The 20,793-nt window shown below is 41.4% G+C and overlaps 1 protein-coding gene across 1 annotated transcript in view; it reads left to right on the top strand.

The window, feature by feature from the left end:
* MAP3K15 (mitogen-activated protein kinase kinase kinase 15) overlaps positions 1–20,793 on the top strand; it is a 143,103-nt gene that overhangs the window by 102,677 nt on the left and 19,633 nt on the right. Inside the window, 7 exon segments of the mRNA XM_029241260.1 lie at positions 603–710; positions 8,936–8,985; positions 9,092–9,154; positions 11,322–11,417; positions 15,411–15,498; positions 17,081–17,214; positions 19,451–19,578. Of these exon segments, the coding sequence (XP_029097093.1) occupies positions 603–710; positions 8,936–8,985; positions 9,092–9,154; positions 11,322–11,417; positions 15,411–15,498; positions 17,081–17,214; positions 19,451–19,578 (667 nt within the window).

Raw genomic sequence — 20,793 nt, 5'->3', positions numbered from 1 at the left:
TTCTCTCTCTCTCTCTCTCCCCCTTTTTCCCCGTTCCTCTTCATCTCTCCGTCCTTCTCTCCTTCCTTCCTTCCTTCCTTCCTTCCTTCCTTCCTTCCTTCCTTCCCTCCCTCCCTCCCTCCCTCCCCCAGCAAAATAAAATATGACTGATGGACTGTCATCTCACTCTTCATCCTCTTGCATTTTTTGCAGACTTGAGTACCTACCTGTGGATCCTCAAGTTTACTTCCTAATTTCTCTCAAAAAGTGTAGCCTTCCTCTTTCTTCTCTGTGACGTCCTCAGGCAAGCCTTTCTTGGCCCCTCTGTCTAAAGAAGTGTCCCCCACCCCTTCCTCACCATTATTCTGCCTTATTTTCTTCAGAGGTCTGTATGTTACCTTACTGCATATCCTTATCTGTTAGTTATACTATCTGCCCCATCAGAGCATAGACCTCCCATAGGGAAGGGATTGTGGGCCACCGTATCCACCGGTCCTAAAGCAGGGTTGCTGCATAGTAGGTACACGTAGAGGATCTGCGGAGTCCAGAGCTTCCCACTTCCTCACTGGGCAAGATAACCTATGTGGCATGTTCCCACGCATTACAGAAATCTGTTCTTTTAGGTTCTGGTGATGGAACCAACCAAAGTCTACCAGCCTTCGTATGTCTCTATAAACAGTGAAGCTGAGGAGAGGACAGTTTCTCTGTGGCACGTCTCACCCATGGAAATGGTAAGAAAACAATCATAAACAGCTCTCTCTTTATTTTGTACTATTTAATGAAAAATTCAGTTTTCAAGTAGGAGAGTCAACTATATTGTAGTACTTGAAAGAACAGGCACCCATGCCTAACTTCTGAGTTACAGGACTATATGAGAGTGTAATCACAGATGGAGGAGAGGAAGCAGGGTTTTCCAAATATATATATTTGTATTATACGTATAGCTATGTGTGTATATACATATGTGTATATATACGTGTGTGTGTGTATATATATATATGTATTTATATATGAATGAATATAAACTTGTGGAAAAAAATGAGTTAAACCATGAAGGAAGTGGATAAGCAATAAAGTGAAAGTCCCTCCAAATCCCTCAAACTTGGTATGTATTCCCATCACCAATGATTTGATGGATGTCCATCTATACCTTTCTCTAAGCTCAGTTATATATGTATAATGTGTGTATACATATATCCATTATATATATGATATACATATATATAGGGGGAAGAAGCATTTTCATTAATGAGATCATATGGTGAGATTTGTTATTTTGCAGCTAACTCTTTTTAAACGATCCATACATCATGGACAGTTTTTCATATAGCACACACTGATCCACCCGATTTTTAAAATGTGATATTCCCTATATTCCCATATCATGGTGGTGCATTTCCGGGTATGGATGAGCCATAATCTATTTTACCACTTTCCTGCTAATGCACATTTAGGTTTCAGTTTTGCATTCTAGCTGATGGTAAATACGCCATTGCACATCCTGGTGGTTACACCATACCACGCGCGTGTAGATGTTTCAGGAGCAAAGAGTCCCAGAATTGGACCTGCTGGCTTCAAGACTACATATGTTTGAAATTCGGTAGCTACTGTCAAATTCGTACCATTCTAATTTATACTCACACCAGCAATATAGGAGTGGAAACATTTTCATCGCCCGTTAAAGATATTACGCAAATGCTGGGCTAGGCCTCATGTTTTGTGGTAACAGCTATATTTTCATCCGTATTTGTCTAAAGTACTTCATCAGATTTTTTCTTTAATAAAATATTTTGTAGTAATAAAAAAGAGGTGGCACCTTTGACAAGTACATTAGATCTATTTGCTGTGTCTGTGTTTTCATGGAGTGTGGGGAGAGTTCTGCCATCAACTTGGCAAAGGAGGATTTTTTCCCCCTGGAAACAAGAGTGTGAGCAATTATGTCTTAATCAGGTAAAAATAAGCAATATCTTCAAAACTAAAATACAACATCAGAGAATAAGGAGAGGTTCAGAATCATATTGGAAAATTTTTATCAGAAATAGTCATGATACAACAGCTTTCCATTGTTCAATGGGTATAAAGTTTCAGTTATGCTAGATAAATAGGTCATAGAGAGCTGCTGTACAGCACAGTGCCTATAGTTAACAATATGGGATTGTGCACTTCACATTTGTTAAGAGGGTAAATATCATATTTGTTCTTACCACACACACAAATAAAAACAAAACCCAAGGGACACAAGGACACTTTGGGAGGTGTTGGATATATCTAGTACCTTGATTGTGGTGATGGTATCACAAGTGTTGGCATATGTCCAAACTCATCAAATTATGTACATTAAATAGGTGCAGTTCTTTCTATATCAGTTATACTTCAGTACAGGTACATATGAAAAATATATAGTCATGAATGATATTTCAAGTTGCCTTAGTCTGCTTGAGCTGCTGTAACAGAATACCACAGACTGGGTGGCTTAAACCAGTGGTCCCCAACCTTTTTGGCACTGGGGACCGGTTTTATGGAAGACAGTTTTTCCACAGACCTGGGGGGCGGAGGGGATGATTCAGGCGGTAACGTGAGTGATGGGGAGCGGCAGATGAAGCTTCGCTCGCTCGCTCACCCCCCCGCTGCTCATCTCCTGCTGTGCAGCTGGATTCCTAACAGGCTGCAGACCGGTACTGGTCCACAGCCCAGGGTTTGGGGACCCCTGGCTCAAACAACAGAAATTTATTTCTCACAGTCCTGGAGGCTGGAAAGTCTGAGATCAGGGTGCCAGCATGGTCAGGTTCTGGTGAGAACCCTCTTTCTCGTTTGCAGATGGTGGTCTTCTTGCCCTGTTCTTACATAATGGAAAGAGAGATAGAGAACTCTCTCCTGTCTCTTCTTATATAGGGCACTAATCCCATCATGAGGGCTCCACCCTGGTAACCTAGTCACCTCTCAAAGGCCACCATCTCCAAATACCATCACACTGGGGGTTAGGGCTCCAACATATGAATTTGTGGAGACACAAACATTAAGTCTGTAACACAAATGTAAGCCAGTAACCTTGTCTAATATTTAACAGCGAAGCAACCTTCTCCTCATTGATAAGAGAGTCAGTAGCCATTTGTGAAGATGAGCTGCCGTAATGTGCTGGGGTATTTTTCCTGCACTGTGTGCTTTAAATATTTGAGCAAAATAGAAGGAGCTAGAATAAGATACATACATGATGTTCATACAGATATATCTCATTTGAAGCATGCATGTATCTTCTATTAAATTTGCCTCTTTGTTTTTTTTAACCTTTTAAGTATAACACACAGAGAAAAGTGCATAACTCATAAATGTACAATTTGATGGATTTTTTTATCAAGTGAACACATCTAAGTAACCAGTGCAACCCAGGGAAGGGAACATTAGCAGGCCCCACCCCCCAAAGCCCTACTTATGTTCCCCCCTCCAGGTACCACTGCCATGAAGCGCCCTGTCCTCAGTGTTCAGATTCTTGTACTAGAGGCCAACCTTGCTTATATTCTTTGTGTCATTGATGCCACTGTGATGCAAGAGAAGTTTCAAAATTCTGATCTGTAACCTCACTATTCCATTGATAGATGTAACAAAACACCTCATTTAAAAATTTTTTTTAAATTGATCTATGTCATCTCGTTTTTTTCATATTTCTTTTTTCATATAAACTTATTTATTTTTTTGGCTGTGTTGGGTCTTCGTTTCTGTTCGAGGGCTTTCTCTAGTTGCGGTGAGCAGGGGCCTCTCACTATCTCGGCCTCTCTTGTTGCGGAGCACAGGCTCCAGACGCGCAGGCTCAGTAGTTGTGGCTCAAGGGCCCAGCTGCTCTGCAGCATGTGGGATCTTCCCAGACCAGGGCTCGAACCTGTGTCCCCTGCATTGGCAGGCAGACTCTCAACCACTGCGCCACCAGGGAAGCCCCATCATTTTTAAATTTTTATTGGGGTATAGTTGATTTACAATGTTGCGTTAGTTTCAGGTGTACAGCAAAGTGAATCTGTTATACATATATCCACTCTTTTTTAGATTCTTTTCCCATATAGGCCATTATGAAGTATTGAGTAGAGTTCCCTGTGCTATATAGTAGGTCCTTATTAGTTATCCATTTTATATATAGTAGTGGGTATGTGTCAATCCCAATCTCCCAATTTATCCCTCCCCCCCTTACCCCCCGGTAACCATAAGTTTATTTTTTACATCTGTAACTCTATTTCTGTTTTGTAGATAAGTTCATTTGTAGCCTTTTTTTTTTTTTTTAGATTCCACATGTAAGCAATACCATATATTTGTCTTTCTCTGTCTGACTTACTTCACTCAGTATGACAGTCTCTAGGTCCATCCATGTTGCTGCAAATGGCATTATTTTGTTCATTTTATGGCTGAGTAATATTCCATTGTATATATGTACCAAATCTTCTTTATTCCTCTGTTGATGGACATTTAGGTTGCTTCCATGTCCTGGCTATTGTAAATAGTGCTGCAGTGAACATTGGGGTGCATGTGTCTTTTTGAATTATGGTTTTCTCAGGGTATATGCCCAGTAGTGGGATTGCTGGGTTGTATGGTAGTTCTGTTTTTAGTTTTCTAAGGAACCTCCATACTGTTCTCCATAGTGGCTGTATCAATTTACATTCCCACCAACAGTGCAAGAGAGTTCCCTTTTCCCCACACCCTCTCCAGCATTTATTGTTTGTAGATTTTTTGATGATGGCCATTGTGACTGGTGTGAACACCTCATATTTTGACAAGTAGTTGTGGAAAAAACTAATCCTATTAAAGTGACTCTTCATACTTTTAGAGCAAAATGGTTTTGTTCTCATGGAATTCTACAAATCTATAATGGTTGCAGGTCTTTAATGGGAATTTCCATCGGTACATATAGTATCTCACTAGTTGTAAATGTGTTACTTTGTGTATATAGTCTGTAATAAGAAATAGAAAGAACTATATAAGCAGCAAATGCTAGTTTTCCTTGACTGAGGAAATGTTTTGCACAGTGCTTGGTAGTTGTCAGAGCAAGTGTCTGAGAGAAATATAAATTGCCTTTTTTTCTTTGAGAGGAAGGCTTTGCTTTTGCCTTCATTTACATTTTAAAAATTCTGCAGGTTGTGGAAGCAAGCAGATTAGCCTGGAGTGAAATGATAACTTCTCTGCACAGACTTGCAGTTCTTCCCGGTGTGCTGTGGTGGTGGGAAGCAATCACACAGGCACATGTTCACCTGCAGACAGCGCCGCTGTAACATTAGATTAAGGTCTGCTTCATCAGCCAGGGATTCAGAAACGTACGCTGGTCAGTGTTTAACCACCAGCTCTCCAGGGCATATGGGAGCAGAGGGCCGATATGTAGTGTTTACTGATTTCTGTGGTGTAAATACTCCCGTCATGGCCAGTTTCACGCAAGCAACGTCAGGTCACCGAGCACAGGGTTAGGGAGAGATGTGCACAACTGGCCTCCCAAGCTGGTGCGACCTCGCCCAGCACAGCGATGCGGGGAGGCTGCACAGAGCAGGCGCAAATGCAGTGTTTCTCCCTCAGCTTCTCGTGGGCCCCAAAGTCACCAACAGGTGCACTATGGCCACCATTGCTATCCATACGGGTAGGGCTGCTGGTTTTGGAAAGCTCTTTGGGAGGTGCCTTTTATGCTTATATTAGCGACTGGAACATCTCACACAAAAAGTCTATGCTTTTAACAACAACCAAAAAAAAAAGTCTATGCTTTTAACACAAAAATCCCCCCTCCCTGAAAGTCTGCATCCTGGGGGTAGGAGGGCAGAGGCTGAGTCAGCACCTAGGGGATCCTGAAGGAGTCCCCTCCCTCTGACTTCCCGGCCCATTTCTCCAGAGCCCACCCCGGCTCTGCTTCCAATGCACTGTTACCGGGGGCTTCTGGCACTGTGGAAAGCTAAAATCTTGAATCTGTTTCCTCATCATGATTTGGTGAAATATCCCCTCTCAGCAAAGATTAGAATGCTGCCTTACAGGAGGCTCGGGACAGGAGGAGAACAGTCACAGCTTTCCTGATTGACCCGCCAGGACACCACCAGATAGCTCATGAAAAACTCCCCTTGCAGACACAGGAGAGCACAGACTTCACGGTTCCATTTGTATAATATTCCAGAGCAGGCAACACTCTCCACAGTGGGACGAGTCAGAATAGCAGTTGCCTTTGGGTCGACAGAAGTGACTGGGAACAGGGGATCTGAGGGAGTCTTCTGGGCTGCTGCTAATGTTCTGTCTCTTGGTTTAGATGCTGGTTACAGTGGCTTTTCATTTTGTGGAAATTGATTGAGATGATCACTGTAGCCTTTTCTGAACGTATGCCGTATTTCAGCTTAAAAGTTTAGTAATGATTTAAAAAACACTTGTAGTGGCCCTCTTGATAGTCCCCAATCATTATTGGATCCTGTGACTTTGCAGATAAAACTCAAGGTCTTTTGTTAAGTGTCGAGCCCCTATATAACCCTGTCCGCCTTCTCCTCCCTCCTTCTCTTCTCCCTCCCCGACCCTCAGCCCCAGCCAGACCTTCATCTGTCATCTCACGGTTCCCTGAGCTGGCCCTGCAGGAGTTCACATCTGCACTTTTGTTCTCATCCTTCTCCCTCCCTGGAATTCGTTCTTCCAATTACCCAAGTCCTAACTTTTGCAGAGGTATCTCTAACCACCCTTTCCCGCCTTCCGTCCTTCCATTGAATGTCTGTTCGCTACCCAGTTGTCTGCATCATGTGCAAAGTACATCCTATCACTTATTTATCCGTTTTCCAAAGTGTCTCCCCAGCTGGTCTGCAAGCCCATGCACGACTTCTGTATTTTTTTATCTGTAGGACCTATGAAGCAGGAACCCCCCACCCAATGCCTATTGATTATGATGTAAAGGGAAAGCGGAGGGGAGCTCCGTGTGGTTTACTTCTTTTTTAAAAAATTTTTTTAGATTTAATTTTATTAATTTTTTTGGCCTCACCACACAGCATGTAGGATCTTAGTTCCCTGACCAAGGATCAAACCCGTGCCCCCTGCAGTGGAAGTGCAGAGTCTTAACCACTGGACTGCCAGGGAAGTCCCTCCGTGTGGTTTACTTCTTAACCAGTAAATCTTCCTGCCAAATCGAGAAGTTCCCTAAAGGTACTCTAGAGTAAACCTACTTGAAAACTTGTGTGGTTGAGCTTTCTATATACATACAGCCTCTTTCAGGCTCTCTCGAATCTGCCCTCATTGATATTTCTGTACCTGAATCCAAAGCAGACTCCCGTTCTCCACCACTACCCTCTTTCAGTATTTCCTCTGAAATACACTCAGTCTTTCTATAAAGATGGGTCTGATGTGATAGCTTTCATGTTTTCATCCACTTTTATCTTTCACAGCTCTCAGTGATTCTCACACAGAGGGGAGGCTTAAAGTCCTGATGATGGCCTCCAAAGGCCTGCATGATCTTCCTAACCTTCTCTCCCACTCCCCCTTCACTCACTCCACTCCCATCTCACTCCCCTCCTTGCTGGTCCCCAAACATGCAAAGCACACTGCTGCCTCAGGGCCTTTGCACTTGCTGTTTCCTCTGCCTGGAACTGGTCCCCCAGTTATCTGCATGGCTCACTCCCTCACCCCCTTTAGCTTTCTGCTTGAAAACTCATGACTTCCTGCCCCACCTTAATGCTCTTTGCTGTGTTATTTGTGTTCATAGCACTTCTCACCCTCTACCATGCTCTTCACTTACTATTTGATTTATTACCTATCTTCCCTCACTCGATTGTAAGCCCCATGAGGGCAGGGGTTTTGTCATTCTCTGTCATGTCCCTGCTGGTATGTTGCCTAGTGCATAATAGGTGTTTCATCAACATGTCTGGATGGATCCTCTCCCATTGGGAGCGATCCTCCCAACTGTGCCTGTTGTCATTGCTCCAGGATGGCAGGAAACTTGTCACCCAATCACTTGTGGCTGTTCTCCTGAGCCATATGCTCAGTTATTTGGCTCTCACACTTCTCTGGGAGGCTTAGCTGGTCATTTATGGCATTCCTCAGGCTAACCTAATGTATTTTCTTATTTAAAATTATTCTCTGTCGTTGTGATGTATTGGTATTGTAGCCTATGGCCCTTCTAAAACTGGGAATTCAGACACTCCTTGTGAGGCTTAGCTTTGTTCATAGTTTAAGGGAAAGGGATGGTGGTGGAGGGAGAGGACAGAGTTATATATGTATTTTTAAAGTGCATCTTGTACAGATTGAAATCCCAGTTAGTCTTTGTATTAGTCATGGTAGGCCAGACGCTAAAACAAACATCCCCCAAATATCAGTTTATCTATGATGATAAAAGTTCATCTGTGTCTCATGTCATGTCCAGGTTGGCAGGGTCTGCATTCCATCTGGTAGTGGATGGGGAAAGAGAATGTAGAGGACAGGATTGCCGTGGAGGTTTCTAATGAGCCAAGCCCACAGGTGGAGCACATCACTCTTGTTCACATCCCATTGGTCAGAACTCCATCAAATGACCCCACCTAACTGCACAGGAGGCTGGGAAATGTAGTCTAGTTATGTGCCCAGGGAGAAAAAGAAATGAAGATTGGTGAACACTGACTGGTGTCTGCCACATTCTTGCCTCTCCAAACATTTTTGTGGGTCATTCAGGTTGGGTGGGCTGTTCCCAAACTCATCTTAGAGTTTTCTTGATACGTTGACAGAAGATGAAAGGCTGCTCACTGTGTATGTACTGTATGCCTGTTGTTTCTATTTCATATTTAGATCATTTGTTCTAAATTGGATAAGAGATACAAATGAATTTTTACAATAGGTTAGAAAATGTTTCTGGTGTTCCAGGTTATGCGAAATATCTTGCTTTAACTGCTAAATTCTATTGAAAGTAAAAAACAGCAGAAGCGATTGACCATAGAATGAAAGCAAAAATGATTCTTTGCATGGAAAACATCAAACCGCTGACTTTTGTCCTTGATACCTGCAGAAACAAATTCATGAATGGAATTTTACAGCCTCTTCCATTAGAGGAATAAGGTAAGAACATAAGAGAAGATGTAATTATTGTTTTAATACAAATAATGATGTTTTTATCACTTTGTTTCTACTTATTTATAATACGTGGTGCTCTCATTTTTAACAGAATCCAAAACAGACTATTTTCTCTCTTGTTGCCCTGCCCGAGCTTGTTCGTCACGTGCTGCTGGTAAGGCTTCTCAGCTTGTTATAGCAGAGTGGCTGTTTCTGTATCCAACAGACGAAACTCTCTTGTCTCAAACTTTTTTTTTTTTTTTTTTGCTGTATGCGGGCCTCTCACTGCTGTGGCCTCTCCCGTTGCGGAGCACAGGCTCCGGACGCGCAGGCCCAGCGGCCATGGCTCACGGGCCCAGCCGCTCCGCGGCACGTGGGATCTTCCCGGACCGGGGCACGAACCCGTGTCCCCTGCATCGGCAGGCGGACTCTCAACCACTGCGCCACCAGGGAAGCCCCCTCAAACTTTTTTAAAACAAGAAGTTATGTGTGTAGAAAGAGAAAGTGTTTCTTCTTTGAGCCAGTGATGTTCGGGTGCTCAGGGACCCCCAGAACTGAAGCTGGGAGTTATTTGGTAATGATACTTGGCTGGGATCTCCTGGGCAGAGTAATGGAGCCAAGGGCATTGTTACTGGCAGGTGAGTAAGGTGGTGTATTCCCAGGAGAGTTCTGCCACTTGCTATTTGGTTCAGGAGCGCTGACCATTTGGGCCTGAATTGTGTGGCTGCTCTCTGAGTCCGACCCTGCCAGCACACCCAAGGGTGGGAGGAACTCTGGAGTAGATATGAGTTCTAATCCCTCTTTTGCTGTTTGACCTTGAGCAAATCATTCAACCTCTCCAGGTCTCAGTATCTTCATAGTTTCCATCATATTAAGGGCTTGGACTAGAACTCTATGTCTTTTCTCTGATTCTCAGACCACAGGCCAATGACTGAATCCCTGTTACCCCCAGATGCAGCATGATCCTTTCCTAGACACATCAGTGTTTAAATTGGAGTAATGTTTACATCACTTTTAAAGGGAGAGAAATCATTTAAGAACAGAGTAGCATATTTGAATAATACTGCTTAGAAAATATAAGATAATTCAAAAGGTGTTAAACATTTTCAAACATGTACTACCCAGAAACTAAGTTGTATGGTAACATGTAGTCAAGAACCTTCTGTTTGTACCTTCTCATAGAGATACCTCTTGCTGCCATTTTAGCCATCAACAGAGATGTGCAAAGGGCCTGGGGTGAATCAGACCCTGGAACCAATGTGACATGAAGAGCATGTGTTGAACATTCCCAAGGCTATCCAACTAACTGTGGTAGTTCCTTTAAAGATTGGTTTTGAAAAGTTACTCATGTATAAGCTAGTTTTAATTCATTTTAAATCACCCTGTACTTCTGCTGTTTCAACTCGTGATTTGTCATGTAATCCATAACATGTAAGGAATGGTCAAAGAAGCTGTAATCTCAGGAAGAGACGACTTAGAAAGGGCAAGATAAAGTGGCTTCATTTGTTTGAAGGGCTCATCATAGAATCTAGCCTTTTGCATAGTGCTACCTGGCAAAATGAGGGCCATTGCGTAGGCTTTGGCACAGTGCAGGTAAAGAACTTTGTAGCAGTGAAATCCATCAGGAGATGGAATCTGATGATTTTCTGTCACTGGATATTCCAGGCAAACTGAATATTGCCTGTTCAAGGAGCTGTAGAGTCAGATCCAGGCCTTTGGTGGGGATGGATCAGATAACATTTAAAGGCCTTTCTTGAGCTAAAATGCCATGTTTATTTCCACTTCCCTTGTGTGGCCACAAATACTGTGTCCTAATATTTTTCAAGTCTAGAAATTCCTTTGATATCACAATAAATTATTTCACAAATACCTTTTTAATGACCTTATAAACTCTTGAAGACAGAAACCATATTTTATTCCCATTCCTGCTGCCCGTACACTTTGCTTAACATTGAATATATAGTAAGTTCTTGATACATATTAAAGTCTGTTGATGAATACAAACTCAAACATCAGCAAGATAAATGCCCCTCCTATTTAAATTTCATAGAGAAATAGAAGTCACTTTGGTGGGCGGGGGGTATTTGTTTTTTGTTTTTTGTTTTTTTAAACATCTTTATTGGGGTATAATTGCTTTACAACGGTGTGTTAGTTTCTGCTTTATAACAAAGTGAATCAGTTATACATATACATATGTTCCCATATGGGTATTTGTTAAAACATTAATGAAACTTTCAAATTTGTAAGATGGAAGAAAAGCTGTTCCTAGATTTTTCTCAAAAAAATTAAATTGATATCCAAATTTATATATAATAGGCATTCTTAGTTTTGAAATTTTGCAGCATATCCAAGTTTGATGAACGGTGTTGTTTTCTTTACGTCCATGATAATTCTGATGACTTTCAAATCTACTTTTCCACTGAAGACCAGTGCAGTAGGTGAGTTTTGATCTGATTCAGGTATTTTCAGTCTAATTATGGTGAATCACTTTTAAAGGGTCTTTGTTGTGAAAAATATTTAATTGCTATACTGCGTTTCCTGAAGTTTTAACTTATGGAAAATTTTTCCGGGTTTATTGAGATATAACTCACATACCATGCAATTTGCTCATTTTAAAGTATAGAATTCAATCTTTTTGTTTTTATTATATTCACAGTTTTGCAGCCATCACCACAATGTAATTTTAGATTATTTTCATCACTCCCAAAAGAAACACAGTATCTGTTAACAGTCACTCCCCATTTTCTGTCAACCTAACCCCACCCCCCCAATCCCAGTCCTCTGCAACCACTGAATCTACTTTCTGTCTTTACGAATTTGCCTATTCTTGACATTTCATATATATAGAATCATACAATATATGGTCTTTTGTGACTCGTTTCCTCCATTTATCATAATGTTTTCAAGTGTCATCCATGTTGTAACATGTATCAGAATTTCATTCCTTTTTGTGGCTGAACAGTATTCCATTGTATGGATATATTTGATTTGTCCATCATTTGAAAGGCACTTGGTTTGTTTTCACCTTCTGGCTATTGTGAATAATGCTGCCATAAACATTCACATGCAAGTTTTTGTGTGAACTTATGTTTTAATTTCTCTTGGAGCCAAATAACTGGGTCTTAGGATAATTCTTTTATTTAACTTTGAGGAACGGCCAGACTGTTTTCCCGATTTACATTCCCATCAGCCATGTATGAGGGTTCCAGTTTCTCCACGTCCTCGCAATACTTGTTACCGTCCGTCCTTTTTTTTTTTTTTTTTTTTTTTTTTTTCTGCAGTACGCGGGCCTCTCACTGCTGTGGCCTCTCCCGTTGCGGAGCACAGGCTCCAGACGCGCAGGCTCAGCGGCCATGGCTCACGGGCCCAGCCGCTCCGCGGCATGTGGGAGCTTCCCAGACCGGGGCACGAACCCGTGTCCCCTGCATCGGCAGGTGGACTCTCAACCACTGCGCCACCAGGGAAGCCCTCACTTGTGCTTTTGATGTCATATCTAAGAAGGCTTGCCTAACCCAAGGTTTTCTCTGGTGTTTTTTTCTTCAAAGTTTTATACTTTTAGCTCTTATATTTAGGTCTCTGATCCATTTTGAGTTTTGTTGTTTTTTTTTTAATGGTCTGAGGTAGGGGGTCCAACTTCATTCTTCTGCATGTGGATATGTGGTTGTCTCAGCACCATTTGTTGAAAAGACTATTTTTTCTCTCATAGAATGGTCTTGGCACTTTTTTAGAAAATCAGTTGACCATAAATGTAAGCATTTATTTCTGGACTTTCACTTCTATTCCATTGATCTATATGTCCATCCTTTATGCTATTACCACATTTTCTTGATAACTGTAGTATTGTACTAAGCTGTAAAATTAGGAAATGTGAGTCTTCCAACTTGGTTCTTGTTTTTCATAACTGTTTTGACTATTGCAGGTGCTTCCATGTCCATGTGAATCTTAGGATCAGCTAGTCAGTTTCTTCAGAAAAGGCCGCTAGGGTTTTGGCAGGGATTGCTTTGTATTTGCAGATCAATTTGAGAGGCTTTGCCATCCTAACTATATTAAGTCTTCCGTCCCATGAACATATCTTTCTATTTGTTTAGGTCTTCTCTCATGTCTTTCAACAATTTTTGGAGTTTCAATGTACAAGTCTTATACTTTTTTGTTAAATATATATGTGTTTTATTCTTTTGGTTGCTGTTCTAAGTGGAGTTGTTTTCTTAATTTCATTTTCAGATTGTTCATTGCTGGTGTGTAGAAATACACTCGATTTTTGTATATTGATCCTGCAAACTGGCACTCATTTATTAGTTCTAATAGTTTTTATTGAATTCCTTAGGATGTTCTGTATACAAGATCATGTCATCTGCAGATAGAGATAGGTATAGTTCTTCCTTTCCAAACCGGGTGTCTTTCTTTCTTTTTCTTGCCTAATTGTCCTGACTAGACTGCAGTATAATGTTGAGTAGAAGTGGCGAGAGCAGACATCCTTGTCTTGTTCCTGATCTTAGGAGGAAAGCGTCTAGTCTTACACCATTAAGCATGATGTTACTGGTAGGTTTTTCATAGATAACCTTTATCAGGTCGAGGAAGATTCCTTTATTCGTAGTTTGTTGAGAGAGTTTGTATCATGTAATTTGAGAACATTTTAATTCAGTGCGTCTCGGACAATCATTATCACAACGTATTTAGAAATCAGACTAAATATCAGACCAGGGCACCCTTGGGGCACAATCTTCAATTTTAGAGTTGGGAAATGCTGCCAAATATGAAGCAGAACATCCCTTTACTACAGAGTTTACCTTCCGACTCTCATTCTGTCCTCAGTGCCATTCCTTGCCATACATTTAAATAAGTTTTTAATTGAGGTGTAATATACAGACGAGTGTGTTAAGTATATCAGCACCCCAGAAGGCGCCTTGTGCCCCTTCCCAGTCATTAAACCCACTCCTAATGTAACTATTTTGATTTCTATCACCAGTGGTTAGTTTTGCCTGTTCTTAAACTTCAAATAAATAGACTCATAAAGTATGTACTCTTTTGTTTCTCACTTGTTTCTCTTAAAATAATATCTATGAGATTCAGCCGTGTTGTATTAGTTCATTCTTTTTTTCGCTGTGTAGTGTTCCATTGTGTGAATGTATATGACGATTTATCTGTTCTATCAAACATTTGGATTGTTTCCAGTTTGGGGCCATTATGAATAAAACTGCTATGAACCCTCTTGTGCATGCCTTTTGGTGAACGTATTCTTTGATTTCTGCACTGTATGTACCTAGGAATGGAGTTAGTAGGTTGTGGGATAGGTTTATATTCAGCTTTGGTTGATACCAAAGTAGTTGTATCAATTTACACTTCCAACAGCAACATATGAGAGTTCCAGTTGCTCCACATTCTGAACAACAGTTGATACTGTCTTTTAAATTTTAGTTATTCTGTTGCATCCATACCACATGTCTCCTAAGAAGCTTGACTGTTGCGTGTCCCAGCTTTCAAAAATTAGAAGAAGCAGAGGTGGGATGGGTTAGAGAAAAGAACATCCTAGTGTTTTTTGGAAATTATCTTAAAGTATGCAGTATTCTTCCCTGCCACCTTAAGAGAGAATACTGAATACAAATCTTATGAGTCAAGTCATTTGTATGCAAATAAACAACTACACAAGTCTAGGGAGTGGCTGATGTGTCCCAGCAGCTTTTGTGAGAAATATTTATGGGTTATAGTTGATATTAAGCTTAGTCTATGTCAACAGAACGATGAGGCCGTCTTACACATTTCCTTCTCACCTCTCCCCTTATACAAGACCTTATTTCTCACTAAGAGCTAGAGTGATGGCAACTTGGGAGGTGATGGTCCCACTATCCTTAGCACTAATTCAATCACCCCTGGAACACTGGTCCCGGGACCAGACTTGACGAATAATACAGGGACACCTTTGAAGAATTACAAGTTAGTGAAGTGACTCACAAACAAGTCCTGGGGGAAGCGTTGAGGGAACAAGAAGGAAAAACTTATAGGGATAGAATAAAGTTATGTACATTTCTAATGGGCAGTTATGTAGAAAGGGACTAATTCTAAGCAGTCTATGGATGAGACCCACATAAAAGAAGTCTTAGTTCAATATAAGTGAAGCATTTCTCATTGAGTTCGCCAAAGAATGAGCTGCCTTGTGAGGTAATGAGTTCTCTGTCACTGGGGGTGTTCACGCATCAATTAGCCAGCCAGTTGGTGGTGATATTGTATAGAGGGGATTCAAGTATCATATGGGTATTTGAACTAGATTAGATAACCAGTACACTACCATGTCAAATCAAGGAGTGGAGTGATTGTTCCGTAACTTGTAAAAGCTTGGTTTATTTAATCACAGTTTAATGTAGTAAGGCCAAGTTAGAGGAAAGGAATAGGAGTGATCATAATTAGCGGCATCTTTGTGACATTTGGTGTTCTAGGTTTTGCTCTTCGGTCAAAGAGATGACAGCCAATGGAGTGGGCAGTACAGTGGGGCTGGAGGGAGAGACTGATGGGGATACCTTAGAGGTGAGTCACAGAAGACCTAGAACATGGAAAAAGTTATTTATTGTGTCTTTGATGCTTTAAGAAAATGTCTCATTTTTTGTGTGAAAGTTCTTTATGTGTATATTTTAAAATACTCATTAAGGAACGAGCTAGCCATCACTATTCATGACTGTCAGAGATTAAATTTAATGCATCTCTATAGAAAAATCTCATTACTTTGGCATCCTGTCAACCAGAATGTGTAAGAAAAATTTGACATGGACTAGACTAGAATTCCCTTTTGTGTACAACTGATGGAAAAGCTTTTTCTATGCTAATTAATAATGTTTGTGAAACTACAAGAGAAAGAGTTGGGCAAATAGAAGCAGACTTTTTCATTTATGCCTAAAATGACTTTAGTTATATCTACTTGCATTTAATATATTAAATATGATAATATGAAGAAATTAATATTAATTTCTTAATATTAAGAAAGGGTCATCATAAGCGCTTTTGGACAGCACAGTGGTAGTCCACAGATGACTACACCACGACGCACGTGTTTAAATCTTGCACAGTTATTATGACTTGCCACTAATTCAGGTCCTTGTAATTTAGTGAGATTTTGCTATACTTTCAAGTGGGCTGAAATTAATTTTTTGAGATTTCTTACAGAAAATATCAAAGGGATTCATTTTAATAATTGAGTCAGGTACTCGAATTCTTAGCTTAGAATCAAAGTTGTAGAAACGAACTGAGTGATGCACTTTGAAGGTGGGAGATAAAAGCCTGTTATGAAGCAGGCGGATGTCTGGTTAAATCAGACAGTGATGAGAGCCACTAGTAACCTTAATTGTCGTGAGCATCCCTAGAAGCGGATGGGAAGGGACACGTCCACATGCACACGCGTTCTGTGCACTTCTGTAAGCAGGTATAGGGGGCATAGAAAATAACAGCAAGAATCCCTTGCTGCCTCTGCTTTAAATAAATATTGCTCAGTCTAGAGTTACATTTCTTTTAATCATTGAGAAGAACCAACTGGAATGCAGCTGTACAATTTTTGATGATAAGATTGGGGGAATTAAAAGAGCAATACTCATTACAGGTGGAACTTTGCAGTATGTGTTTAATGCTAGATCTGTACCTCTAAAAGCAGGAGTGGGGCAGCATGTGTACTTTCTATTAAGACAATTTTAGTTTTATTTACCTTCAGTTCTTTTCTGGGCTATAGAAGGTGGTTGCTTTCCTGGCGAGTTGATAAGGGATCATGTTAGAGGGCACCTATTTGGGGTACTTGACGTGCTTAGAAGCAGTTTTAAATTGCAGCATCAAAGTGAGGGGAGTTCTCCAAAAGGTGAGCCCACTAAGTTACATATGAGCCGTATTTGTAAATTTCTTGCATTCTATTTCATAAAATCATGTTATGAATATATGAGTAACTGGCAACTCTACCCCTTAAAAGCAATTATTTAATGAAAAGTATATAACCCAAGAAATGTGACCTGCCTGGTACTCAAATAATGTTATTCATAAATTTTTTAAAAATTGCAGGACCATGTTTGGGCTTTTATAGGGTTTCTCCACCACAACCTGTGTGCTTTTTTATCTTGTTGCTTTTCCTTAGTATGAGTATGACCACGATGCGAATGGTGAGAGAGTGGTGCTGGGGAAGGGCACATATGGGATCGAGTATGCCGGCAGAGATCTGAGCAATCAAGTGCGAATAGCCATCAAAGAAATTCCAGAGAGCGACAGCAGGCAAGTCAGGGCGGGCCTTCCACCTTCTACAGTTGCCACCTCCATACCCCAACTCCCGTGCCCACCACTGATGGTGCATAATGAAAGCATTATGTCATCAAAAAAATTTGTAATTCTCTTCTAACAAGGGTGATCTGTTTTTGTGCTCTGCATATTATAAATAGATGGAGAAGATGGAACAACTTCACTTAGAGGCATGTGGATTGCAGAGTCACGTTTTAAAAGAAGACTGTAGTTTTATTTCCACCCATCAGGAGGAAATAAAGTTTTACATTTTTACATAGGTGTTTGCAAATATTTAAAAATATGACTCAGTGCTTTAATTCACATTGTAACAATTTGAAATGGCTATTATTTATTCAGATGTATCATTACAGAAAATTAAATGTGGTAAAGAAAAGTATTAGTTTTTTGCTCTACAGACTATTTTATTAATATCCTACCCTTCAACCTCACCCATAGATTTTGGACTGTTGTTTTTTAAACCACAAGCACTACCAATTTATTTCTCCTACACTTTTTAAGAGTCTAACTAAAGGTTTATTCCTTTTTGAATTCATACCCCTCCTAATTCTAAACAAGAACGTGTTGACTGTCACATGTTTTTGTAGAGAAGCTACATATACAGTAATGGCCACAGTATAAGAAATAATAGCTCCATGCTCCACCGGCGTGCTCAGACCACATCTGCAGCGTTGCCTTCAGGGCTGGACACTGATGGCTGTGTGCAAACGGCCCTCCATCCAGGTGGTCAGTGAATTATTAACGATGGATTACAAGTGATTTCTAGCAGCTGTAAGACCCTTTGTCATTCATTCGTTCATTCGTTCACTTGTTCATCTATTCATTTTTAATGGGATTGTGTGTTATGATATTTGAATTATAAAGCAGGGTCTGAAATGAACTCATCCAACTTCTTCCAAGGCTAAGAAGGTTAAATGACTTCTCCGAGGACATGAAGAAACAAGACTAGGATCCAGTCCCTTGAATTCCTCTTCCAGTGTTCTGTCTCTTATTCTCATGATGGATAAGGCATTGCAGTTGTTTGTTGGGGGAAAATTGCTGGCTTGAACCACCTCCTTCAATTGGTTGTGTTAGTCGTTTCAGCTCTTCACTGCTGATGGTCGTTCCTGGGATTTTAGAGCTGGAAGGGACCTTAGAGACTGTTTTGTCCCATTCCCTAAATTTACAGGCTGAAGTTAGGATATTGGGTACCTTCTCTGTGCCAGATTCTGGGCTGGCACTGGAGACTGAAAGGGGAGTAGGATACTGTCCTAATGTTAGGGTGTGCCCAGTTTGGTAGAGCCAAGTGACAAGTGCCATAATACAGAGGTTCACAGGGTGTTTGTAGAGCATAGGAGTGGAATGAATTGCTCTTCTTGGTTGAGTTGTGGCAAGTTTGAGAAAATAAATCATCTTTGAGCCGGCCTGTGAGGGATGAGTAGGAGTTCGTCTGGCAGAAAAGGAGGCCAGAGCATTCTGTGCTGAGGGGAAGCAGAGCTGTTAAGCACAGAGTGTACTGAGAGAAGAAAAAATTGTGTGTTGTGACTCGACTGTAGGATGTAGGGCAGTGGCGGGGGGGAGCGGCTCTTGAGATGAGGCAAACATTTTTAAAGATGTAGTCTGGCCTGAGTTTGAAAGTCCTTGTGTGCCATGTTAAACAATGTGGTCTTTATGTGGACTTTAGGATGGGAAGTGATGTGATGGGGTGTGTGTTTTAGGAAGGGGAAATAGGGTGGCCAGGGGAGAATAGACTGAAGAGGCCAGAGGCTGAGGCTGGGAGGTCCATTAGGTGGCTGTTGCTGTAGTCTGGAATGAGTCTGCGGAATGAGACTAGAAGGCAGCTGAGGACAGAACCTTCTGGAACAGCTCCCTTCATGGGGGAGCAGAGGAAGAGAGGCTGTTGAGAGAGACAAAGGATGGTTGGAGAGTTCAAGCCCTATCGATAGCCATAGTAACAGCAGCAGCCATTCACTGGGTACTTGCCACACACCAGGCACTCCACTGGGTGCCTGAGAAACTTGACACACTTTGGCCCCCGGCAGCCCTGAGTGCTTCGTATTATTATCCCCTGTTCTACAGATGGGAAGCTGAATAGTCTCATGGGAGCCAAGGGAGAGAACATTCCCACAAAGAAGGGATGGCCAGCAGCAGGGCAGGTACTGGTGAGGTGCGATATACGGACCCCAAGCTCCAGGGATTTGGCAGGTGACACTGGCTTTGTTTTTCTCACCAGTTACTCTCAGCCTCTGCATGAGGAGATCGCCCCACACAAGAACCTCGAGCACCGCGATATTGTTCAGTACCTGGGCTCTGTTTCCGAGGACGGCTACATTAAGATACTTATGGAGCAGGTGCCTGGGGGTGAGTAGTCACTGGTCTTCTGGTCTCATACCCTGAAAATCACTGATGAAAATATAATATGAACATCGTTATTCATCCTGCCGTTAAAAAATGACAGACATTTGAGGTGTGGGAGACCATTTGTTTCCCAGAGGAGTTGGATACGGATTTTCCAGTGTCACATAAACAGTCTATTCCTGGTCTGGTAATTCAGTCATCAAATATTCATTGAGGATCTACTAAGTGCCAGCTGCTGGGCTGAGCACTAGAGACATAGAGATGAATAAAGCATAGTCTCTGGCCTTGAGGCCTTCACAGTTTAGGAGTTGAAGTATGCTTTGGAGAAGAGGAAACGGAGGTGTTTTTAAATGACATTGCAAAACAACATGTTGACAGTGAAATTGAATACCAGTGCTTTATCCACAAGATCCCCAAAGGCAGACAGTAGAGTGCGAGGGTGGGAGTTCCTCAGGTCTGGAGCCAGCCATCTAGTTTGGTTTTTGTTTGTTTGTTTGTTTGTTTCTAATATTTATTTATTTATTTATTTGGCTGCGCTGGGTCTTAGTTGTGGCAGGCAGGCTCCTTAGTTGTGGCATGCGTACTCTTAGTTGAGGCATGCATGTGGGATCTAGTTCCCCGACCAGAGATCAAACCCGGGCCCCCTGCATTGGGAGCGCAGAGTCTTAACCACTGTGCCACCAGGGAAGACCCCAGCCATCTAGTTTGAGCTGGTCCCTCCACCTGCAAGCTGTGACCTCAGTTTTCTGACTGAATAAACGAATTTTAAAATTGGATTATTATTAAGTACTGTCATAGTTGGAATAGTAATAATTATTGGAGTCATAATGACACTATCTCAGTGGCTTGTTGGCTGGGGTAGGTGAGATAATGTTTGTAAAGCTCTCAAAACGGTGCCAGGCAGAGAGCAAGAACCCAGTAAGTGCTCATTTTAAGAAAATAATGATAAAATTAATAGTAATCTGAATGCAAATATAAAAACTTGAGTTAGAAATCTGTATTCATCCGTTCTTTCAACTCATAGTTACTAAGAGCCTGCCATTACATTAAAAACCTAACTATATGTCTTAAGAGTCAGGCAATGTGCTAGATTTTGATGACGTACAGTGTCTTCTTCCCTCAGATTGCTCATAGTCTAGCAGAAAATACTGATTTGCGTTCCAGACGTGAGGTCTTGAGGATGACCACAGAGCTGGAGATAGATGTGCACCTCCTCTT

Source organism: Monodon monoceros, unplaced genomic scaffold (genome assembly GCF_005190385.1).
Source record: "Monodon monoceros isolate NGI ecotype Baffin Bay Population unplaced genomic scaffold, NGI_Narwhal_1 Super_Scaffold_22, whole genome shotgun sequence".
In the NCBI taxonomy this organism is placed as follows: Eukaryota; Metazoa; Chordata; class Mammalia; order Artiodactyla; family Monodontidae; genus Monodon; species Monodon monoceros.
Note: the sequence above shows the minus strand (reverse complement) of the source record. Positions and strands in the feature narration are given on the sequence as shown.